Source organism: Eurytemora carolleeae, unplaced genomic scaffold, assembly GCF_000591075.1.
Source record: "Eurytemora carolleeae unplaced genomic scaffold, Eaff_2.0 scaffold958, whole genome shotgun sequence".
Lineage (NCBI taxonomy): Eukaryota > Metazoa > Arthropoda > Copepoda > Calanoida > Temoridae > Eurytemora > Eurytemora carolleeae.
The window spans coordinates 83,691-101,717 of NW_019396845.1; the positions used below are offsets into that span (position 1 = coordinate 83,691).

The 18,027-nt window shown below is 33.8% G+C and overlaps 1 protein-coding gene across 1 annotated transcript; it reads right to left on the minus strand.

Moving 5' to 3' along the window:
- Nucleotides 1-2,466: 2,466 nt before the first annotated feature.
- LOC111709338 (uncharacterized) lies at nt 2,467-17,372 on the minus strand. The gene is made up of 18 exons (XM_023482980.1): nt 17,311-17,372; nt 13,765-13,906; nt 12,920-12,951; nt 11,266-11,351; nt 10,849-10,944; nt 10,292-10,415; nt 8,561-8,689; nt 8,367-8,393; nt 7,337-7,648; nt 7,136-7,272; nt 6,961-7,047; nt 6,642-6,753; nt 6,098-6,194; nt 4,936-5,027; nt 4,221-4,264; nt 3,744-3,882; nt 2,682-2,830; nt 2,467-2,532 (listed from the first exon to the last, which is right to left on the minus strand). Exons 1-18 carry the CDS (start codon nt 17,357-17,359, stop codon nt 2,467-2,469), a joined length of 1,920 nt encoding a protein of 639 aa, XP_023338748.1. The 5' UTR covers nt 17,360-17,372.
- Nucleotides 17,373-18,027: the final 655 nt, after the last annotated feature.

Here is an 18,027-nt window from a genome sequence, read left to right on the forward strand (position 1 = left end):
GCCCAGTTCCCGAAGGTATGGGGAGAGACTAGGATAGCCAATAAGATTGGCATGGTTGGAGATCTGACAGGAAGGACCCATAGGATCAATACTGGAGGAGATGAGAGATACATGTCACTGTATCTCAGGAGAGTGTCTGAATCTGGACTGGATTGGCCTAGTAAGCTGACTCTGGATCAATTCCTACCCCTGCATGCTCCACTCCTAGATTTCCTGGTGGAGGATGCGAAGCGGATTGATGCCTGGAGGTATCCAAAGCTGGAGGAGTTGGAGAAGTATCAGAGGGTCAGGGGTTTAAACATGAAGATGCTGGACAGGATTGAAGTAAGAGAGTTGGTTTGCGGAGTATCTTCAGCAGAGGAGATATTGGAGGTGAAGAAATGGGTGGAGGAGATGCAGGATGCGGATCAGAGGTTGTTTGGAACCAGGGTTGTGTCCTTCGATGTAGAGGATGTGAAGGCAACTTACTTCGATACCCTGAGGATGGCCGGGAAAGCAACTATTGATCCTAAGAATGCAGTTCTAAAGAGGAAGTGCGACCCTGAGATGATGACGGATGCTTCTAAGGATAAGTTTAAACAGATTCCTGGGAAGATTATGTTCGGGAATGGAGTGTCATGGGCCTGCCTAATTTCTCTGGATCTAAAGAGGAACAAGAGGAAGGAGTACGTGCTGGAGAGGATGACAGTGCAGCCAGAGCTTCTTGAGTGAGAGATGGCAGTTGATCCCTGAGTCCCTGAAGTGTTATGCGTTAGGGGATATACAGTTCGGGTTCATGACTTACAATATTCTGGCAGGATTGCTGTTGAGAGACGTTTTTCCTGATCCAGAGGTATTATGCAAGTACATGAAGTGTGGTCAGAAGGAAGCATCAGATTGGTTCCTAGAGTTCGTGATGGTGTCACTAGAAGGAGTCGAGTACCACCAGAGGGCAGAGGAGGAGGCTGAGTCGAGAGAGGAGATGATTCTCTCGTTGAGGTACAGGGACGAGAGAGAGAAGCTGTTCGAGTTCTCACCTCCTTTGATCAGATTATGGACCAAGATCTTGGGAAGATGGCCTGCTCCTACTTCGGGAGGATGTCGTTACCTGCTGGAGGCAAGAGAGTGGTTCCTGGTTCAGGCGAGGGTGTTGGCCGAGGTTGGCTATACTTGGTGCAGGGGTTTGAGGTTGAGCCCACCTGTGAGGGAAGAGAAGGAGTATGCCAGGTTTGGACTAGACCCGGAGGACTTGGAGAGGAAAGATTGGTCTAAACCAGTGGAGAGTCTCAGAGGTTTGGAGAGGCCAAGTGGTTTGAGAATCCCGTTGCTAGTGTTGGACATGGAGAAGGTTAAGAGCAAGGAGATAGGAGAGAAGTGTACGCAGATCGGGAGANGATGAACCCCCGTGAGCTGGTCAAGTTTTTTATGAGGATGGAGAGAAACGTAGGGTTCCAACAATTCTACGGAGGTCTGTACGATGCCATGCGACTCTGTTATCGGAGAATTATGGACAAGAAGGCTCTGGTGGTGGAGATTACGGAGAAGAGGCTGAAATTGGCAGTGCTTCAATCTCTGGAAGAGGAGTCTGAGGGCCTGAGGAAGTGTGAGGAGGAGCTGAGAGTGAGGAGGATGAGAGTGGAGCGGCTGACCAAACTCTCTGAGGACTGGGAGTACGAGGAGTGGTTAAGTGAATCCAAACTCTGAAAGATCTGTGTTGTGTTTTAGGTTTTTCTAGGAGCTCAAGTCGCGGGGTGCAGAAGAACTTTTTTTTTTCTTCTCTTGGCTGGGCGAGTGTTACGCAAGCCATGCTGCGTGCATAAAGTCTGCTTGTCACCCCTGTGTATTTCTGAGTTCTCCCTGAAGATCTGTACGGAATGTATTGTGAAAGAACTAGTTTTAGGAACTGTTTACAGACTGACTACGCAGGCGCAAGATTTCTCGCGGAGTAGTGAATAATTTATATCAGTATATGTTTATTCGTCTTGCAAGTTTTAACCGTGTGCAGAATTCTGGGATCACTGTGGTAACTATTTTATATATACTTATGCTTATCGTGTTGATTATAGTATGATTGATATTTATATATGTGTTTGTTGGTTCCTAGCCACAGTTTTTTAATGCCTGAGTGAATTATTTGTTGTATTTGTATGATTTATCACTCAAAAGCTTTTTCTGTGGGTTTATTAAACTTATTTAGATTGAAGGCTCAGATAAATAAACGTTCGGAACCTTACTATCATCCTTTTATTATGAGAGAAGGGAGTCTTACGATCCGGTCCTGAGAAATACCACACGGTATATATATTAGGTCTTTAGGGAAATCACTAAGTAGCGAAACATCACTATACATAAACTTTACAGTATACAGAATGAAAAAATTGAAAAAAAACTATAAATACTAATATCTAAATTTTTTAAGGGAAGATTATACCAAGAAACTTATTTAGAATGGGGGGGGCGGTTGCAAATTAGTCGTTGCACCCCCATTTACGGAGAAAGAGGGGTGTATCCGACCCATTGCAACACGCCCACCCCCCTGGGGAGGCGTCGGGTCTGGACAATTTAATTCATGAACAATTGTTTATTAAAATGTGGAAATAATGAAAATTGCACAAGCGATCCAACTCAAGGTCCTCCATAAACGAACATGTAGCAAAAGATTCCAAAAATCAAAGCGTGTTCAGTTAAACTGGGCTTCTTACCTTTTCTAGTCCAGTAACCTGATAGTTATAATCCCAATACAAATCCTCATCAAGGGATTCATATGACAAGGTTTCAAAGTTGTCACCAATGTATGATACTTCAGGTTCACACACAACCATTGTACTCCTGCCATCATAGCCATCATAGCCTAATCATGTTCAAACATTTGAAGAAAAAAAGTTTTATTTTTTTCAATAAATAAGGGACAGTCTTCATTTACAAACTTAGTATTGGATTTAGTTACTTTCTCTAATATGTTATTTAAACCAGTTTCATCAGAAAAGGTTAAAACATGTTAAATTTATTATATTTGCTTTTCTATACTATATAAAATTTAAAATATTCCATTTAGATACACTTTTCTATACGAATATTTCAAGAAATATTGGAAAAGTTGTTTCAATTGTTTTATGAGAAATAAATTAAGATATATCTAAAGCTCTAAAAAGGAGGTATAGTGTAATAACATAAAGACATCAACTCAGATATTAAAACTTTTTTCAATATTTCTGAATCAGAATCTCATAACAACAGTTTCCCAATTTTTTAGAAATAATTAACTATGGAAACAGAAATTGGTGAAAAAATGTTCTCCAAATAGGGAAAAAATAATTATTTAGAACTTAACCCCCAGAGATATTATTTTTAAATTTTTATCGATAAAAAAATGGTATTTATAATCTTTGTTCTTTGGCTTAATATATGGTTACATTTTCTCATGTGATTTGATTTTTTCCAACTTTTGAACAAAATTATGAAACTTTTAACTCCCTGATGTTTACATTGCAACCATGAAAACAGGTTTGCAATGTTAGATTGCAACCCTAGCAATGCAATTTAATTAATTGCGATTTCTATACTCAAAAATAAGAGATTTTAAGTTTAAAAAATAAATTTTTGGAAAATTAACTAATTAGATAGAAAAATCAAATCAAAAACAAGTTTCAATGTATTGTTGATCTGTTCAAAAATATGCATATGATAATTTAATGTTTAAAAAAGATATTTTTTAGTGTGAAAATTTTGGTCCTGCATGATTATAAATTACAGATTATACTAACCAAGATTATCAGGGTTGACGGTGTTAACATCCAGAAAAAATATTGTTTCATTCCAGGGAACTACAGGGAGATCTATGTCGAGTTTATAGTTGATCCATTCTCCTAGTTTCATACTTGTCTCAGAACCCTGACCCGAGGTCTAAAGCATATTAATATTAATTTTTATATCATTTATTTTCATACCAAAGGGAAAGAGTTATATTAAACTCTAGTCATTTAGGGCGATGTGATTGTACAACCCCTTACCTATTAACAATTTTAGATGTTAACTTTTGCTCTGAAAGGGACCATTTTCATCATTTAACAATTTTGATGTATTTTTTATTTAAATCAGAGTGTTTTAAAAAATATTGACATCTTTCTTCTGGGAAAATTGTTTAAATTTAACAGTCCATAACTTTAAAAAAAAAAAAATTTTTTTCCTACAATGGAATTTCAATATGCATATTTCTTGTTAAAACTATTTGTTTATATCACCTTGGAAAGAAACATCTCTAGCTTGTATGGAACAGGAATATCCTCTGAAGAAATAAGACTTGTTATTACAACACAAAAAGGTTTGTAACCTAATTTAAAACTAAAATTCCAAAATACTATTTCAAAGTTAAGAAGTCAACGAAATGAAATTTGGCACAAACTAAAGATGCCAAAAGAAATAATATTTTTTTTTTAGTTTTAATCATTAATTAAAAAATGTTAGAATACATTCAGAAAATTTCATGTCACACTACAATTTTCCAGGAAATTGTTAGTCAAATTCAGATTTGTAAACTGTTCTCAAAATATTATTAATTATTAATTATTATTTTCATCAAGATATTGATTTCCAGGAATATAAGCATGTGAACTTTTAGATTTATTTGCCTTTGTAATAATTTAGTGCATTTCAAAATCAGAACTATTTTAAGAGACTGCAAGCGTAATTTCAAGTTACCCTCCAAGCATAGACGACAATGCCCAATTCACAACAGTACCCTTCTATAGCTTTGTTGGATCAAGCATGAATTAGATATGGATGTTTTGTTCCTTTAAGTATCTGAATCAAAAAGCTAAAAACGCATCAATATCTCCCACATCAGTGAGATAAAGGTTTCAAAGGTACCACTGTGAATCAGGCATTGTTGTTTTTGCATGGAGTGTCTCTTGAAATTACGCTTACAGTCCCTTTAACATGTCTATGGATAAGAATTACCACACTGATTTGTACAAGGTATTTCTTCGATATCAGGTCCAGCGCAGGGATATCCCAGACCAAAGGGTTTAGGATTATCACATTCCCGTTTCCTACAAACAAGAAGTTGTTGTTGTTGGAATATCTTTTATAACATTTAAACTGAGAAAATATCTGTTTTCTGTTCCTCTCTTGTAGATCTTGTTTAAACAAGGGAAAAATGCATTTTAAACATATTTCTGCTTTTTTCACCAAATATTGAGCACATTGCTAAGAGCTGCAACTATCTTTTTTTTGCAATTTTCATCTGTCATTCTATTCTTTAATTTGATTTCTAGGCACCATAGACATCCAATTAAGAACTAAAGAAAGTTACTGTTTCCATGCAAAGGTGTCAAATTTCTCTGACTAGTTATATTGTGAAATGCGTGCGGATAGATAATACAGCTTTTTGATCCTGATTGTTCATACTTATTATATATATTCCTACAGGTTGGAAAAAATAAAGGCACTGCTGTCAGAATTCCGCCCTAATAATGACAAATGGGATAAAAAAGGTTAGGCAAGGAGTGGATATTTTCGATAAACGATCTCATGATTCTTGTAAAACACAGGGTTACCCACAAATAATATAACTTTGATAACAACCTAAAAATCATAATTTATAGTGATCTTAAGCTAGATCTACTATATACATTGCAGCTTACAGTGATTTATTTCATGATCAGGGCATGGCAAAGAAAGGCACGATTTTCAAGCGATGGGAAACTGTAAGAAAACATTCTGAATAAATTCTGTATACTGTCATCTATGAAATCTCATCCTTTGTGGGTAATCTTGTAAATTTGATCTAATTTCTTCAGGCTTTGATGCAATTCTAATATAAAAGAATAAAATCACAACTGTTGCAATACTACATGGATTTCAAACAAATCTTCCGAATATTTCGAGCTCATCATGATTATTTTATGCTTAAATGATAATTTTTTTGATAAATGATGACCAGAAAATTTTGGAGTAGGAAGACGACTTTCAGAGTCAAGTTATTAAATTAGTGATTAAACAAATGTCTAGTAAAGCATTTCTTTGTAACAACAGCAAATACACTTCAGTATTGATATAATGTCAATCTCCTATTACATTGTTTACTAATTATCACTGTAAACCTTCCTATCTATTTTACCTGGTCCACAACCCTTCATTTTCGCATCTTCCAGAGCATTCAGTCCAGTTACTCCACTGTGAATACTCACCATGGGTTGTCATCTCATCAGAGTACACTATAACAGGAACAGTGCAACTTTTTAAACGGACAACATATTTGAATCCACTGACCCAAATATATCTGGGATTTTCAATAGAACTAGATGATGCAAACCAACGGTAGCTGTTTTTATAAAGTATTCTATCTGATAAGACATTTTTTCAAACCATTCATTAACGGTTAGCTATCATTAAAATAAAAATATAAAATCATTAAAAAAAACATCTGATATCCATTAGTTTTCAGCTAAGAATTGAACATTCTATTCAGTTAGCAGTGTTTTTCGTTCTTTTAAAAAGTTACTTTGTGTTACTGATCTCTATCTTATTAACATCGTTAACGGAATATTTCATTAATTTTCTTTTTTTACTTTATTATCTATCATTTTATTTTTTTTATTTATAATTTATATTTTATTATTATTATCATTTGGATTAGAAGTATTTAACGATTGTCGCAATACCAAAAGTATCAAAAGTTGTCAAATTTCCAGTTCCAGCGAAGCAAAGGGCACTGCTGGGGAAAGCTGGCACTGTGATATTTAGAAGAGGCGTTGGGAACAGAAACCAACCCATCTAAATATTTTGTATTAAAAGGATTCTAAGCGTAATTTAAAGTGACCCTTCATGCAAAGATTGCAATGCCTGATTTACAACGGTTTACCCTTAAAACATTAATCTGATCTTAAACACGGAAATAAATCTTTGCAATCCATTCACGTCTTTAATTTTTAATGCATGCAAATTCAGGGATGATATTTTTTAAAATGTTAAAGTTCTTACAGATATGGATTGACTTATGGTGTCATTGGACAGAGCTGTTTTTATCCAATATGATACTGGGACTTCTTCTGAGAACAGTCTTGTTTTCTAAAAAAGAAAATCTATAAAATCCAAATTTTGCCTGTCAAGACAATAAAATAAATTCTAAAGTAACCAAAAATATTAAGTTTCTCACCACCACTGATGTTAAGACTTTGTTTGAACAGTCCATCATGGAAATATTATTAAAAGTTATCTTTATTTTAATCTCTGAACCCGAACAGGGACTTTGTATATTGTTTGTAAGCAAAAACTCCGCTTCTCTTCCTTGCACTGAATAGATGTTGATATTAATCCTGGATGTGTATAAATATATTTAAATAAAGAAAGTGCTTACCAGTCAAATAAATAATCTTATTATAAGCAGTGTTGTAATATTCAATGGATGCTGGATAAATTTGTCCAATGGGTTCCATCGTTGAACTTCCATAGGGAAACCCAGATCCAGAACCTTCATAGGGAAACCCAGATCCTGATCCAGAACCTTCATAAGGAAACCCAGATCCAGAACCAGAACCTTGATAGGAAAACCCAGATCCAGATCCGGAACCTTCATACGGAGACCCAGATCCAGATCCGGAACCTTCATACGGAGACCCAGATCCAGATCCGGAACCTTCATACGGAGACCCAGATCCAGATCCATAACCTTTAAATGAAAAACCGGGTGAAATATCTATTTGTCAGCCTGCATTAGTTTTATTTTTATTTTTTAGCTGTTCCAATTAAAAGGAGGAATGCTTTTGAATGTAAAGGGAGACTTGGCGGAATCCAAATCAGATTCAATTGCAACTGAACTAAGTTTACGTCTATAATCAGCAAAAGGTTGAAAACATTTAATTTCAAGAGGCAAGCTTCAATGTCAACTCACTAGGTCGCAGACTCCTCGTGTCACAAAAATTATTCATAACTGATCCTTTATTTATCATGATATATATATTTCGAATTTTACTTGGGACATTTGAATGTTGTTAATATATCATAATATTATTTATTTTTCAAAACCAATTTAATTAGGATTCATTCAATATTTCATATTTTCGAACACTCACTCTCTTAGTGTTAACCAAAAAATGTTGTTCTAGAGTGGATTGGATTTAAAGATTTATTAAATTTGCGTCAAGAAAACATTATATAATTATACATGATATATCTTTTAAAAGATATGATAACCCCCTCTGTTTTTAACTTAAAATTTAATCCATATAATCAAACAGTTCATTCAAATAAGATTTTAAAAAGATCAAAATACAGAAAATTTAATGTAAATATTTCAGAGGAAAAATTGTTAATTTTTGCTTAAGAACTGATCAGAAAATGAGGGATATAACAATCCTCTCAAATTGGAATAATACTATGTTCCTTACCACTACCACTACCAGAGCTGGAAACATCTGAAAAAACGATTCTAGGAAATAATTTCTTGTAAAAAATCTATTTATGTAATTTTCACGAGGAATATATTCGCTAAATATTTAAACCTTTACATGCATTTCTCTATTCTCATTTGTGATTTGTACATGCCAATACTGATATGAAACATTTAGGTAATGGTGCTTACCAAATGGAACTCCTGGATTGATAAGTGGAAAAGTCCAAGGTATACAGTAACCATCAGAATATGCATTGTTCGCAGTTTTTATGGTAAACTTATCTCCAGAAACAGGATCATAACCATCATAAGATACTCCTAAACAACAAGCACAACATGATACAAATGAAAGGTAAACTATCATAACCATCATAAGATGCCCCTAAACAGCAAGCACAACATGATACAAATGAAAGGTAAACTACAATAACCATCATGAGATGCTCCTAAACAGCAAGCACAACATGATACAAATGAAAGATAAAATACCATAACCATCATGAGATGCTTCTAAACAGCAAGTACAATGTGATACATATGAAGGATAAAATACCACAACCATCATAAGATGCTCCTAAACAGCAAGCACAACATGATACATATGAAAGATAAAATACCATAACCATCATAAGATGCTCCTAAACAGCAAGCACAACATGGTAAAAATGAAAGATAAAATACCATAACCATCATAAGATGCTTCTAAACAGCAAGCACAACATGATAAAAATGAAAGATAAAATACCATAACCATCATAAGATGCTCCAAAACAGCAAGCACAACATGATACCAATGAAAAATTGAATACTATAACCATCATGAGAGGCGCTACTATGAAGTACTCAGTAAAAAAAAAGCAAGCAGAATCCTGTTTTCTCTTAACTTTCTACAGACTCAGTAACCTCTCTCCGGCAGAAACTGTACAAGTGACAGTATGCTCAGACGGTAAGGGGAGGGGGTTCCAGTTAGCCCAGCCAGGAAACAGGGGTAGGGGTGAGGGGAATATAATCTATATACATTTCTTTTATATGATGTTGCAGAAAATCAGGAAAATTTGTTTAGAATTATCCAAGATCTGTGATTACTGATTTCTCATCACTAATGAAACTTGTTTCCAAGAGGTTGAATATTAAAAAACTGGAAATGCAGCTTAATCCAGAAGATCACGAAACCCTCAATCAAACACAAAAATTTAAATTCAACTTTGAATGCAATTTTGTTTTCATTTGTTTTCAGAATTACAAATGAATTGAGTCTTTTCCACAAATTCAAATTTTTAAACCTCTATTTCTTTTCAACCTAATAGCGTAATCCTTTGATATTTCAAACTTAGACTTTTTGATTTAACAGAATGCATAGTTTGAAATATCTAAGGTCTACGACATTTGGTTGAGAAGATATAAAAATTAGAAAATAAGATTTTGTTGCAAAAACTCATTTCCTTTGCGCAACAATTGTGCTACTTCAATAGTGTGAAACATAAAAAGTTATTCAATACTTACAGAATTGAATTTTTATTCTGTATAAACATTTAGCAAACCCAGAACAACAAGTAATTCCCGGTACTCTGATTTCTAGCGTACAATAGGGAAGCCCTTTGGCAACAGGGACTTGTCTGTCCAAGGCTGTAAGTCTCTCTGTTTTCCCAAGTCGACCTTTCTAGGGCTGATCTGCTTTTAAATATATATTACTGTTGGGAATATAACTTGCTAATCTAAAATGGATTGGAGGGTCACTTGAAATTTTATCTGCAGTCCCATTACTGTCTAAGAACTTGTCAGATGCATGATAAGTTTCTCTGAGAACTCAATTTGGACTTTGTTTTGCATTGTCGAGCTTTTTACTTACATTCCAAATTTTCTTGGGCGATTTTAAGCATAATTTAAAAAAAAAACTTCTTGCCTCAGCCTGTTTCTTACCGAGAAACTCCACAAAGTTGAGTCCAGGTAGATCTCCATATGCCGAGAGTATTTTCATTTCCACCGTGTCAGTTTGAAAGGATTCGGCTGGTAGTGGAATGACATCAAATTGAGAACAAGGAGTCTAAAATAAATAACAGTTAAAGGAGCATTCATTAACATATATAAGTTTGATTAATTGTTTACTAATAAGTTTACTTGATTCAATAAGGTAAACAAAGGAACTAAGTTTTTTTTTACTCAAATTTGCTCATCCCTTTCTTTATCTTTGCAACCTTATGCTCATATTCCTTTGATACAGATATGTCAAACTTATACTGTTCGAAAGACAGAAGTAATGTTTGAAGGTAAAGATATAGGGACACAAAAATTATATTTTGGGGCAAGGACTTATGATTCCTTTAGTAGTTGTTGTTGCAAGTGACATAACATGCACAACAAAATGTTTTAAAAATGGATTGATAACATTTGGAATGAAGTTTAAACGATTTTAGCATAAAAGGCAGACTTTTTTTCAATTTCAAATTGTAAATAATCAGAAAAAAAGATTTACTTACAGCATTTCGTCCATCTTGGAGTGTTGCGTTTATTAACACCTGGTCATCTTTATTTGGATTCTCAATCGTTATATCCTTGCTTCCAGCATTATGATCCTAAATGTTAAAGGAACTGTTGATATAATTCTAAGAGACTCTCCGTAAAAAATCCAATTAGAGTACCCTATAAAACCCAAACAATTTTGGAGATATTTTTTTCTATCTGTAAATTGTTTTTTTTTTCAACTGTAGCTAATTGTGATAGAGACTTGTGGATTAAGGAGAAAGATGGAATTTAAACAACCAAATCTTCATCAATTTTACTCGGGTAAAAGGGTAATATTGCGAATCTGATATAGCAGGAGCACTCATTAAAGGGAGGATCACCAATTTTTTTTTAAATTCTTGTAAATCTAAAGTTTTCAAAAGTTTTCTTACCCTATCGTTGTGAGTGTTTCTGATAAAGACTCCACTAATTCTAACTTCGCAACCAAATTCAAAGTATACGTCATATGGAAGATAACCTGAAATAAGAAAATAAAATAATCCAGGAATTTGGTACTAATGGTGCAAACTGAAAATAAGTCACATTTTTTTCTCATCCCTCGATATAGGAAAACAAATAATTGAGTCTTGGAAGAAAGCAGCATCACTGGAGGGCTACCGGAGATCCCGTCCCACTGGAGACCCCAGCATTTTCAACGGAGACCCAAAAGTTTTCATCGGAGACGCCAAATAAAATAGTTAAAATTTTTGAAATTTTAAAATGCTCTTGATTTTATAAAATGTTAAAAAATTTATTTTATCATAAACTTTTACATTTGGATATAGTTTTATGCATTTTATAGACAAGCAGAGCAAAGATTACATTTTATATAAATAGAAAGATATACCGGAACAGGAGGAGGAGGAGAGGGGGGGGGGTTGAATATTGAGGAGACAGGTAGAGAGGGAGGGCGGAAGGTGTAAAGTCTAATCAGGATATGAATAATAAACACTCACGATAATTTTTTATTTTTTAAAAATTTCCAAATTTAAAAGTTTATGATAAAACGAATTTAGATAGGTTTTTATGTCATAATTTTCAATAATGTTAATTATTTATGTGGGGTCTCCGATGAAAACTTTGGGGTCTCCGTTGACAATGTCAGGGTCTCCGGTATGGTAACGGTTGGGGTCTCCGATATGGTAACAGTTGGGGTCTCCAGTAAGACGGGGTCTCCGGTACTACTCCAATGATGCTGCTTTCTTCCTACACTCCAAATAATAATCCTAATAGAAATTTATCAGGGGAAAGGATCTCAGGTCTGAAGAGGAATTATATCAATCCATATGTCTGCATAATATGGAGATCAATGCAATTGAACCCGAGATTAACAGCAAAAAAAGAACTGACTTCAGAGCTGAAAACTTTAGAATGGTGGATATCGAGATCAATGCTTGATCCTCTCTTTTTGCTAATCTCCAGACTTTTTAGTCTTCAGATTAATTTCTAGAGATTATATATGCGCTCTTAAACTTTAAAACGGTATTTTATTTTTCCGCATTTGAACTAATGATCGATTGACCGAACATAAATTTTCGATTAATGCTAATGTTCAAAATGACTACAGTCCTCAAATATGATAAAATATGTTTTTTGATAGTTCATATTAGCATGATTGAATTTATATTTGTTTAAATGCTCTAAAAGACGGCTTGTGAACAGCTGACTCTAGTATAATCAGATCCGCATATAGCATTGTATCTATAATTGTTACTTGTTACTTGTTGCTTTTATACAAAAAGGGGTATCTAAAAAAGAGAGGATAAAGGAAAAAAATCAAAAATGTCCACATTTGATATTTAGATTAAGCAGTCGGGATTAAAGGTATCCCATTCTAAAGTTCCCAGCTAGCTCATGGTTACATATTTTCGAGGGTGAATACTTAATTGCCCTTGGTTACTACATATTTATAATTGGCGCAATTTTTCTTATTATTTTTATTAATTCAATTAGAAACGGTTTGAGAACACTTTTGTTAATCTAATATTGCTTTCCTAACTGTTGAACTGTTAAAATCATTTTAAAAAAATGTCAATTTAAACTTACCAGTTCCATTTTCTCCTAACCAGTAGGTGAACCTAAAGAAATATTTTCTTAAAGAGTCTGATAATAGGAATACTTTTGGTTTCTGCTAGTATTACACAATTATGAAAAAGTGGGAAAGGGAGAATGAATAACGTTTTAACTCTCTAAGCAAATATAAATCGAAATAACAAACTATTGGTAGCAATAAATTCAAAGGAATTGAATATGATATTTCAAACTTAGATTATTTGAACAGAATTCATAGTTTGAAATATCTAAGGTCTAGGACAGTGGGTTGCAATAATGGAATTAGAAAAAAAGAGTTTGCGGCAAAAATGTAATTGCTTTTTATTCTATGATGCTGCTCTCTCAACTCAACCTAGTGAAAAAAGGGTCGACGGTCGGCCATGTATATTTGAAGGAACTAATTTATTTCTTCATGTTTTTTTTAAATCAAAGATTAAATTATGGTTCAGAGAATAATTTTTAAATAAATGACATATCGAATAAATACATTCATACACCAACGACTAGGGCCGGGAGGGCAACTTCGCTTTTCTTATGAAATTGTCACCAACCTTTTTTTTTGAGAAATCTGTAAATTGAAAAAAGTCAGAAAAAATTTTGAACTTTTTTCAAACTTGAAATCTTGTTTTACAACAAAATTAAGAATTTATTTGCATTTTGTTTAAATACAAAGAAGACTTTTGAAAGCCAAAATGTCAAAAATGTTAAAAGTTGTTAGAAGACTTATATATGGGATGGAAATAACAGCATTTTACAAATAGATAGGTCTTCTTTATATTTTTAATAAATTTTCTAAAAACTAACGAAATTATTTTTTGTTTATCCAGTAATTGTGTTACCTCTCATCTGGATTTGGATAATCAGGTGACCAATCAAATTCACAGAAATTGGTGAGAACATTTTCTATAGGGTAGGAATCATTATAACTGCTACTAAGATAGGCAGTCATTCCTATTCCGCAGAAAGGTTTGTGAACCAGACCTAAAACAATAAGATTTTTGACAAGCTTTGTCAATTTTTTAAACAAAATTTTAAAGAGCTACGAGGTTGAGAGGACCTTAGACGTTATTTCATTTCTGATTTATAAGGACACCATTTAAACAGCTTTATCTTTATAACATCAACAAAGAATTTATCTTTGGTCCTCTGAAAAGTGTTAAATTCTGACAATTTTCTTTTTCAAAACCCCAGAAACCATAATAATGTGAACCAAACCAAGGGTTCATCCATATGTACATAATGTCATATAAGTTCATTGCTCCATGTCGGAGAAATATAATGCCTAACAACTTAAGAATAAAGCCAAATAATCCAGATGCAGTCCTAAGGGTTATTGAACACTGAGAATGTTCTTAAATACATAACAGTGTAGAGCGGAAAATGGTATTGAACCCCCTTTCTCATCTATGCGCAATCTACCGACATTCAAAGAGTAGTTTAAAGGGAAGCAAGGGTAAGATTGATGCTGGATAAAGGAGTAAAACGGCATTTATCTTGCCAGCAAAGAAAGTAGTCGGCCATGCCCATGCCCGGGGTTCCCCAGGGTTCACCACTCACCAGTTAGCACAAAGCATCTGATCAGAAGAGTCGAATGGAAATATATTCGTCCCAAGCAAATGTTGTGTGTATTTAGATCAACTTTAGTTGGTCCAACACTAATGGTTTGTATCGTTATATTGTAAATATATAGAGTGTGTGCAACGATGCTTTGATATTCCACTCAATCTTGGCTTTTTACTACTGAATTTTTTTCAAGTCTATAATAAGTAAAAAAAGGAGGATAGCTTATTCCTCCTTGATCTGACAAAGGTTAAATGAAATTGTTGCGAATCTTAAATATCCCTCTTGGAATATCATTTTCAAACCCTGACACGATTTTTACTCTTTTACATATATGAAAAGCCACTGAAAACAGACTCAAAGAAGTTTGTAGTAAGATTTCGATTCTACTGGAGACCACCGGAAGGATTTTATTTTCACTGGAGGGGTTTCAAAAAATGCTTTTTACAATTTAAAACTTCACGTAGGGTGATTTACATTATAACCCCCAGGAAGGATATCTGAATCCCTCCAGTGAAATTATAAACCCCTTAGAAGGATAACTGAATCCCTCCAGTGGAGTTATAAACCCCTAGGAAGGATAACTGAATCCCTCCAGTGGAATTTTAAACCCCTTAGAAGGATAACTGAATCCCTCGAGTGGAATTATAATCCCCCAGGATGGATATCTGAATCTCTCCAGTGGAATTATAAACCCATTGGAAGGATAACTGAATCCCTCCATTGGAGTTATAAAAGGAAGGATAACTGAATCCCTCCAGTGGAATTATAAACCCCTTGGAAGGAGATCTGAATCCCTCCAGTGGAATTATAAACCCCTAGGAAAGATATCTGAATCCCTCCTGTGGAATTATAAACCCCCAGGAAGGATATCTGAATCCCTCGAGTGGAATTATAAACCCCTAGGAAGGATAACTGAATCCCTCCAGTGGAATTATAACCCCCAGGAAGGACATCTGAATCCCTCCAGTGGAATGTAAATCACCCTGCGTAAAGTTTTGAATTGTTTAAAGCATTTTTTTAAACCCCTCCAGTGAAACAGAATTCCCTTTGGTGGTCTCCAGTGGAGTCAAAATCTTACTACGAACTTTCGTGACTCCTGAAAACAAGCATATTAAGTATTGTTTCCATTTTGCATCAATCCTATTTCAACCTTGTTAAAAGTGAGTAGAAAACCCATCATGAATTATGGAAGAGCAAGTAAGTCATTTGTTTAAAAATGCCTGAAAGGGAGAGAATGGCTAGACATTGTAGTTAAGCTGAAAGTGCAGTGTTGAAGAGAAAAACTGAAGGATACAAATGAGACATTTTTACGGTGTACAATTTTTAAGTAAGAGCCTTAAGTGGTTTGTAATATTTCACCAATTGTTGTAGTCAGCAGAGAAGAAAGTTTTTTTACAAATCTTAAATAACATGGACAAAACATGTAACAAATACTATTCTACAAACTAGTTGCATGTTTACAAACAGGTTGAGCAAAATAAATTCTTTCAGCTGGGGTTGCTTGTTGGAGGTTTTCTTGATTTTAATTGTGAAGACGACATTTTAAAGAATTCTGCGAATAAAATTATAGACACGGCAAAGGTAATGGTGATAATAAAAAAATTTATTCTTCGGTTCTACTATGGCTTTCATAAAAAATTTCTTTTTAATCCTATCTCTGCTGGGGTACTTTAAAACCAGGATATGCTGGGGGGGGGGGGGTCAATTTGACCCCCCCCCCCCCCCTCTAAATCCCATGTTTGATGTCTAAATATGACAAATGATACATCATTGGAAAGCTCTTGTGCTCTACTTTTAGAATCTGCAAAAAAAAATTTGCAAATTTGCAAAAATTGAATTTTTTATCGCAAAATCCAGTTATATAGTTAAAATGTTTGCAATAAAAAATTTGTCCAAAAAATGAAAAATGATACATTTTTGAAAATTTTTTGCATATTTGAAATGGCATGGTCAACATGCCATTTCAAATGTGCAAAAAGTTTTGCAAAATTTTAAAGAACCTTAATTTTAATCAAGAAAAACTAAAAATGTGCAAATTTCTTTTGACAGGATGTTTGCAAAAATTTGCAATTTTTTTTCGCAAAACTTGTGCAATTCGTTTCCTTATGTGAAAGGCTTTCCAAAAAGCTAAATTTTATCAAAATCTGACAAGTGGAAGTGGGTCAAAACAAAGATTTAGTTTGTTACAGGAAAAAGCAGTCATTCAGGCAGTGTGCCTGAGGACTCAGGCAGTTAGTATTAAAGCCCGGTTTTAGGCCTAAAGGGAGGGCTGTGGGTATGTAGGAAAAGTCAGAAAATTTCAACAGCCTCAGACCAATACTTTTTGAGTTATGTAAAAAAACTACAGGGGGGGAGTCAAATTGACCCCCCCAGCAGGAATAGGGTTAAGAAATATGTTCATTAACAGCCAATTAGTCAATGAAATATTTTTTTTTCAAGTTTTGTTCGGGTTATTTCATTATTGTAAGAAACGTTTCTTCTGCTGACTGAAACAACAATGAAAATTATTAACGACTGTACGCTCTTGTAAATCGCTAAAATGTCTCAAAGGTATCAAATGAATCATAAAGATTTATAATTCGGTGATGATGATGAACCAAACCTATGTAAAGTAAATTAAGTAGATGTTAGTTCCACATTTTACTGAAAACATATTTCGGTCTGGGTTGACCCTCGTTAGTTCTTGAGATTGTTACTGCCATGAAGAATAAAAACAATTTTTCTCTACAATACTGCACTTTCAGCTCAACTACCATGTCTGACCCGTCTCTCCCTTTAAAGGTAATGTCATTTTGTTGCAATTTTCAATATTCATGTTTTACCTTCTATCATCGGAATAAGGATGAAACTCAAAAAAAATTTTTTTTTCATTTTTGTCAAAACAATTTCTGAAAATAACGACTTCTTTGTTAAGCGAATCAATAATCAATTTGATAAACTTCAATTCACTATTATAGTTATAATTCTGCCACTAATCTACAATTCACTATCATAGTTATAATTCTGCCACTAAACTACAATTCACTATTATAGTTATAATTCTGCCACTAATCTACAATTCACTATCATAGTTATAATTCTGCTACTAATCTGCAATTCACTATTATAGTTATAATTCTGCTATTAAATTACAATTCACTGTTATAGTTATAATTCTGCCACTAAACTACAAATTTTACTATTATAGTTATAATTTTACCACTAAACTATAATTCAATATTATAGTTATAATTCTGCTATTAAATTACAATTCACTGTTATAGTTATAATTCTGCCACTAAACTACAAATTAATATTATAGTTATAATTCTGCTACTAAACTTCAATTTACTGTTATAGTTATAATTCTGCTACTAAACTACAATTAACTATTATAGTTATAATTCTGCTACTAATCAACAATTCACTATTATAGTTATAATTCTGCTATTAAATTACAATTCACTGTTATAGTTATAATTCTGCCACTAAACTACAAATTAATATTATAGTTATAATTCTGCTAATAAACTACAATTCACTATTATAGTTATAATTCT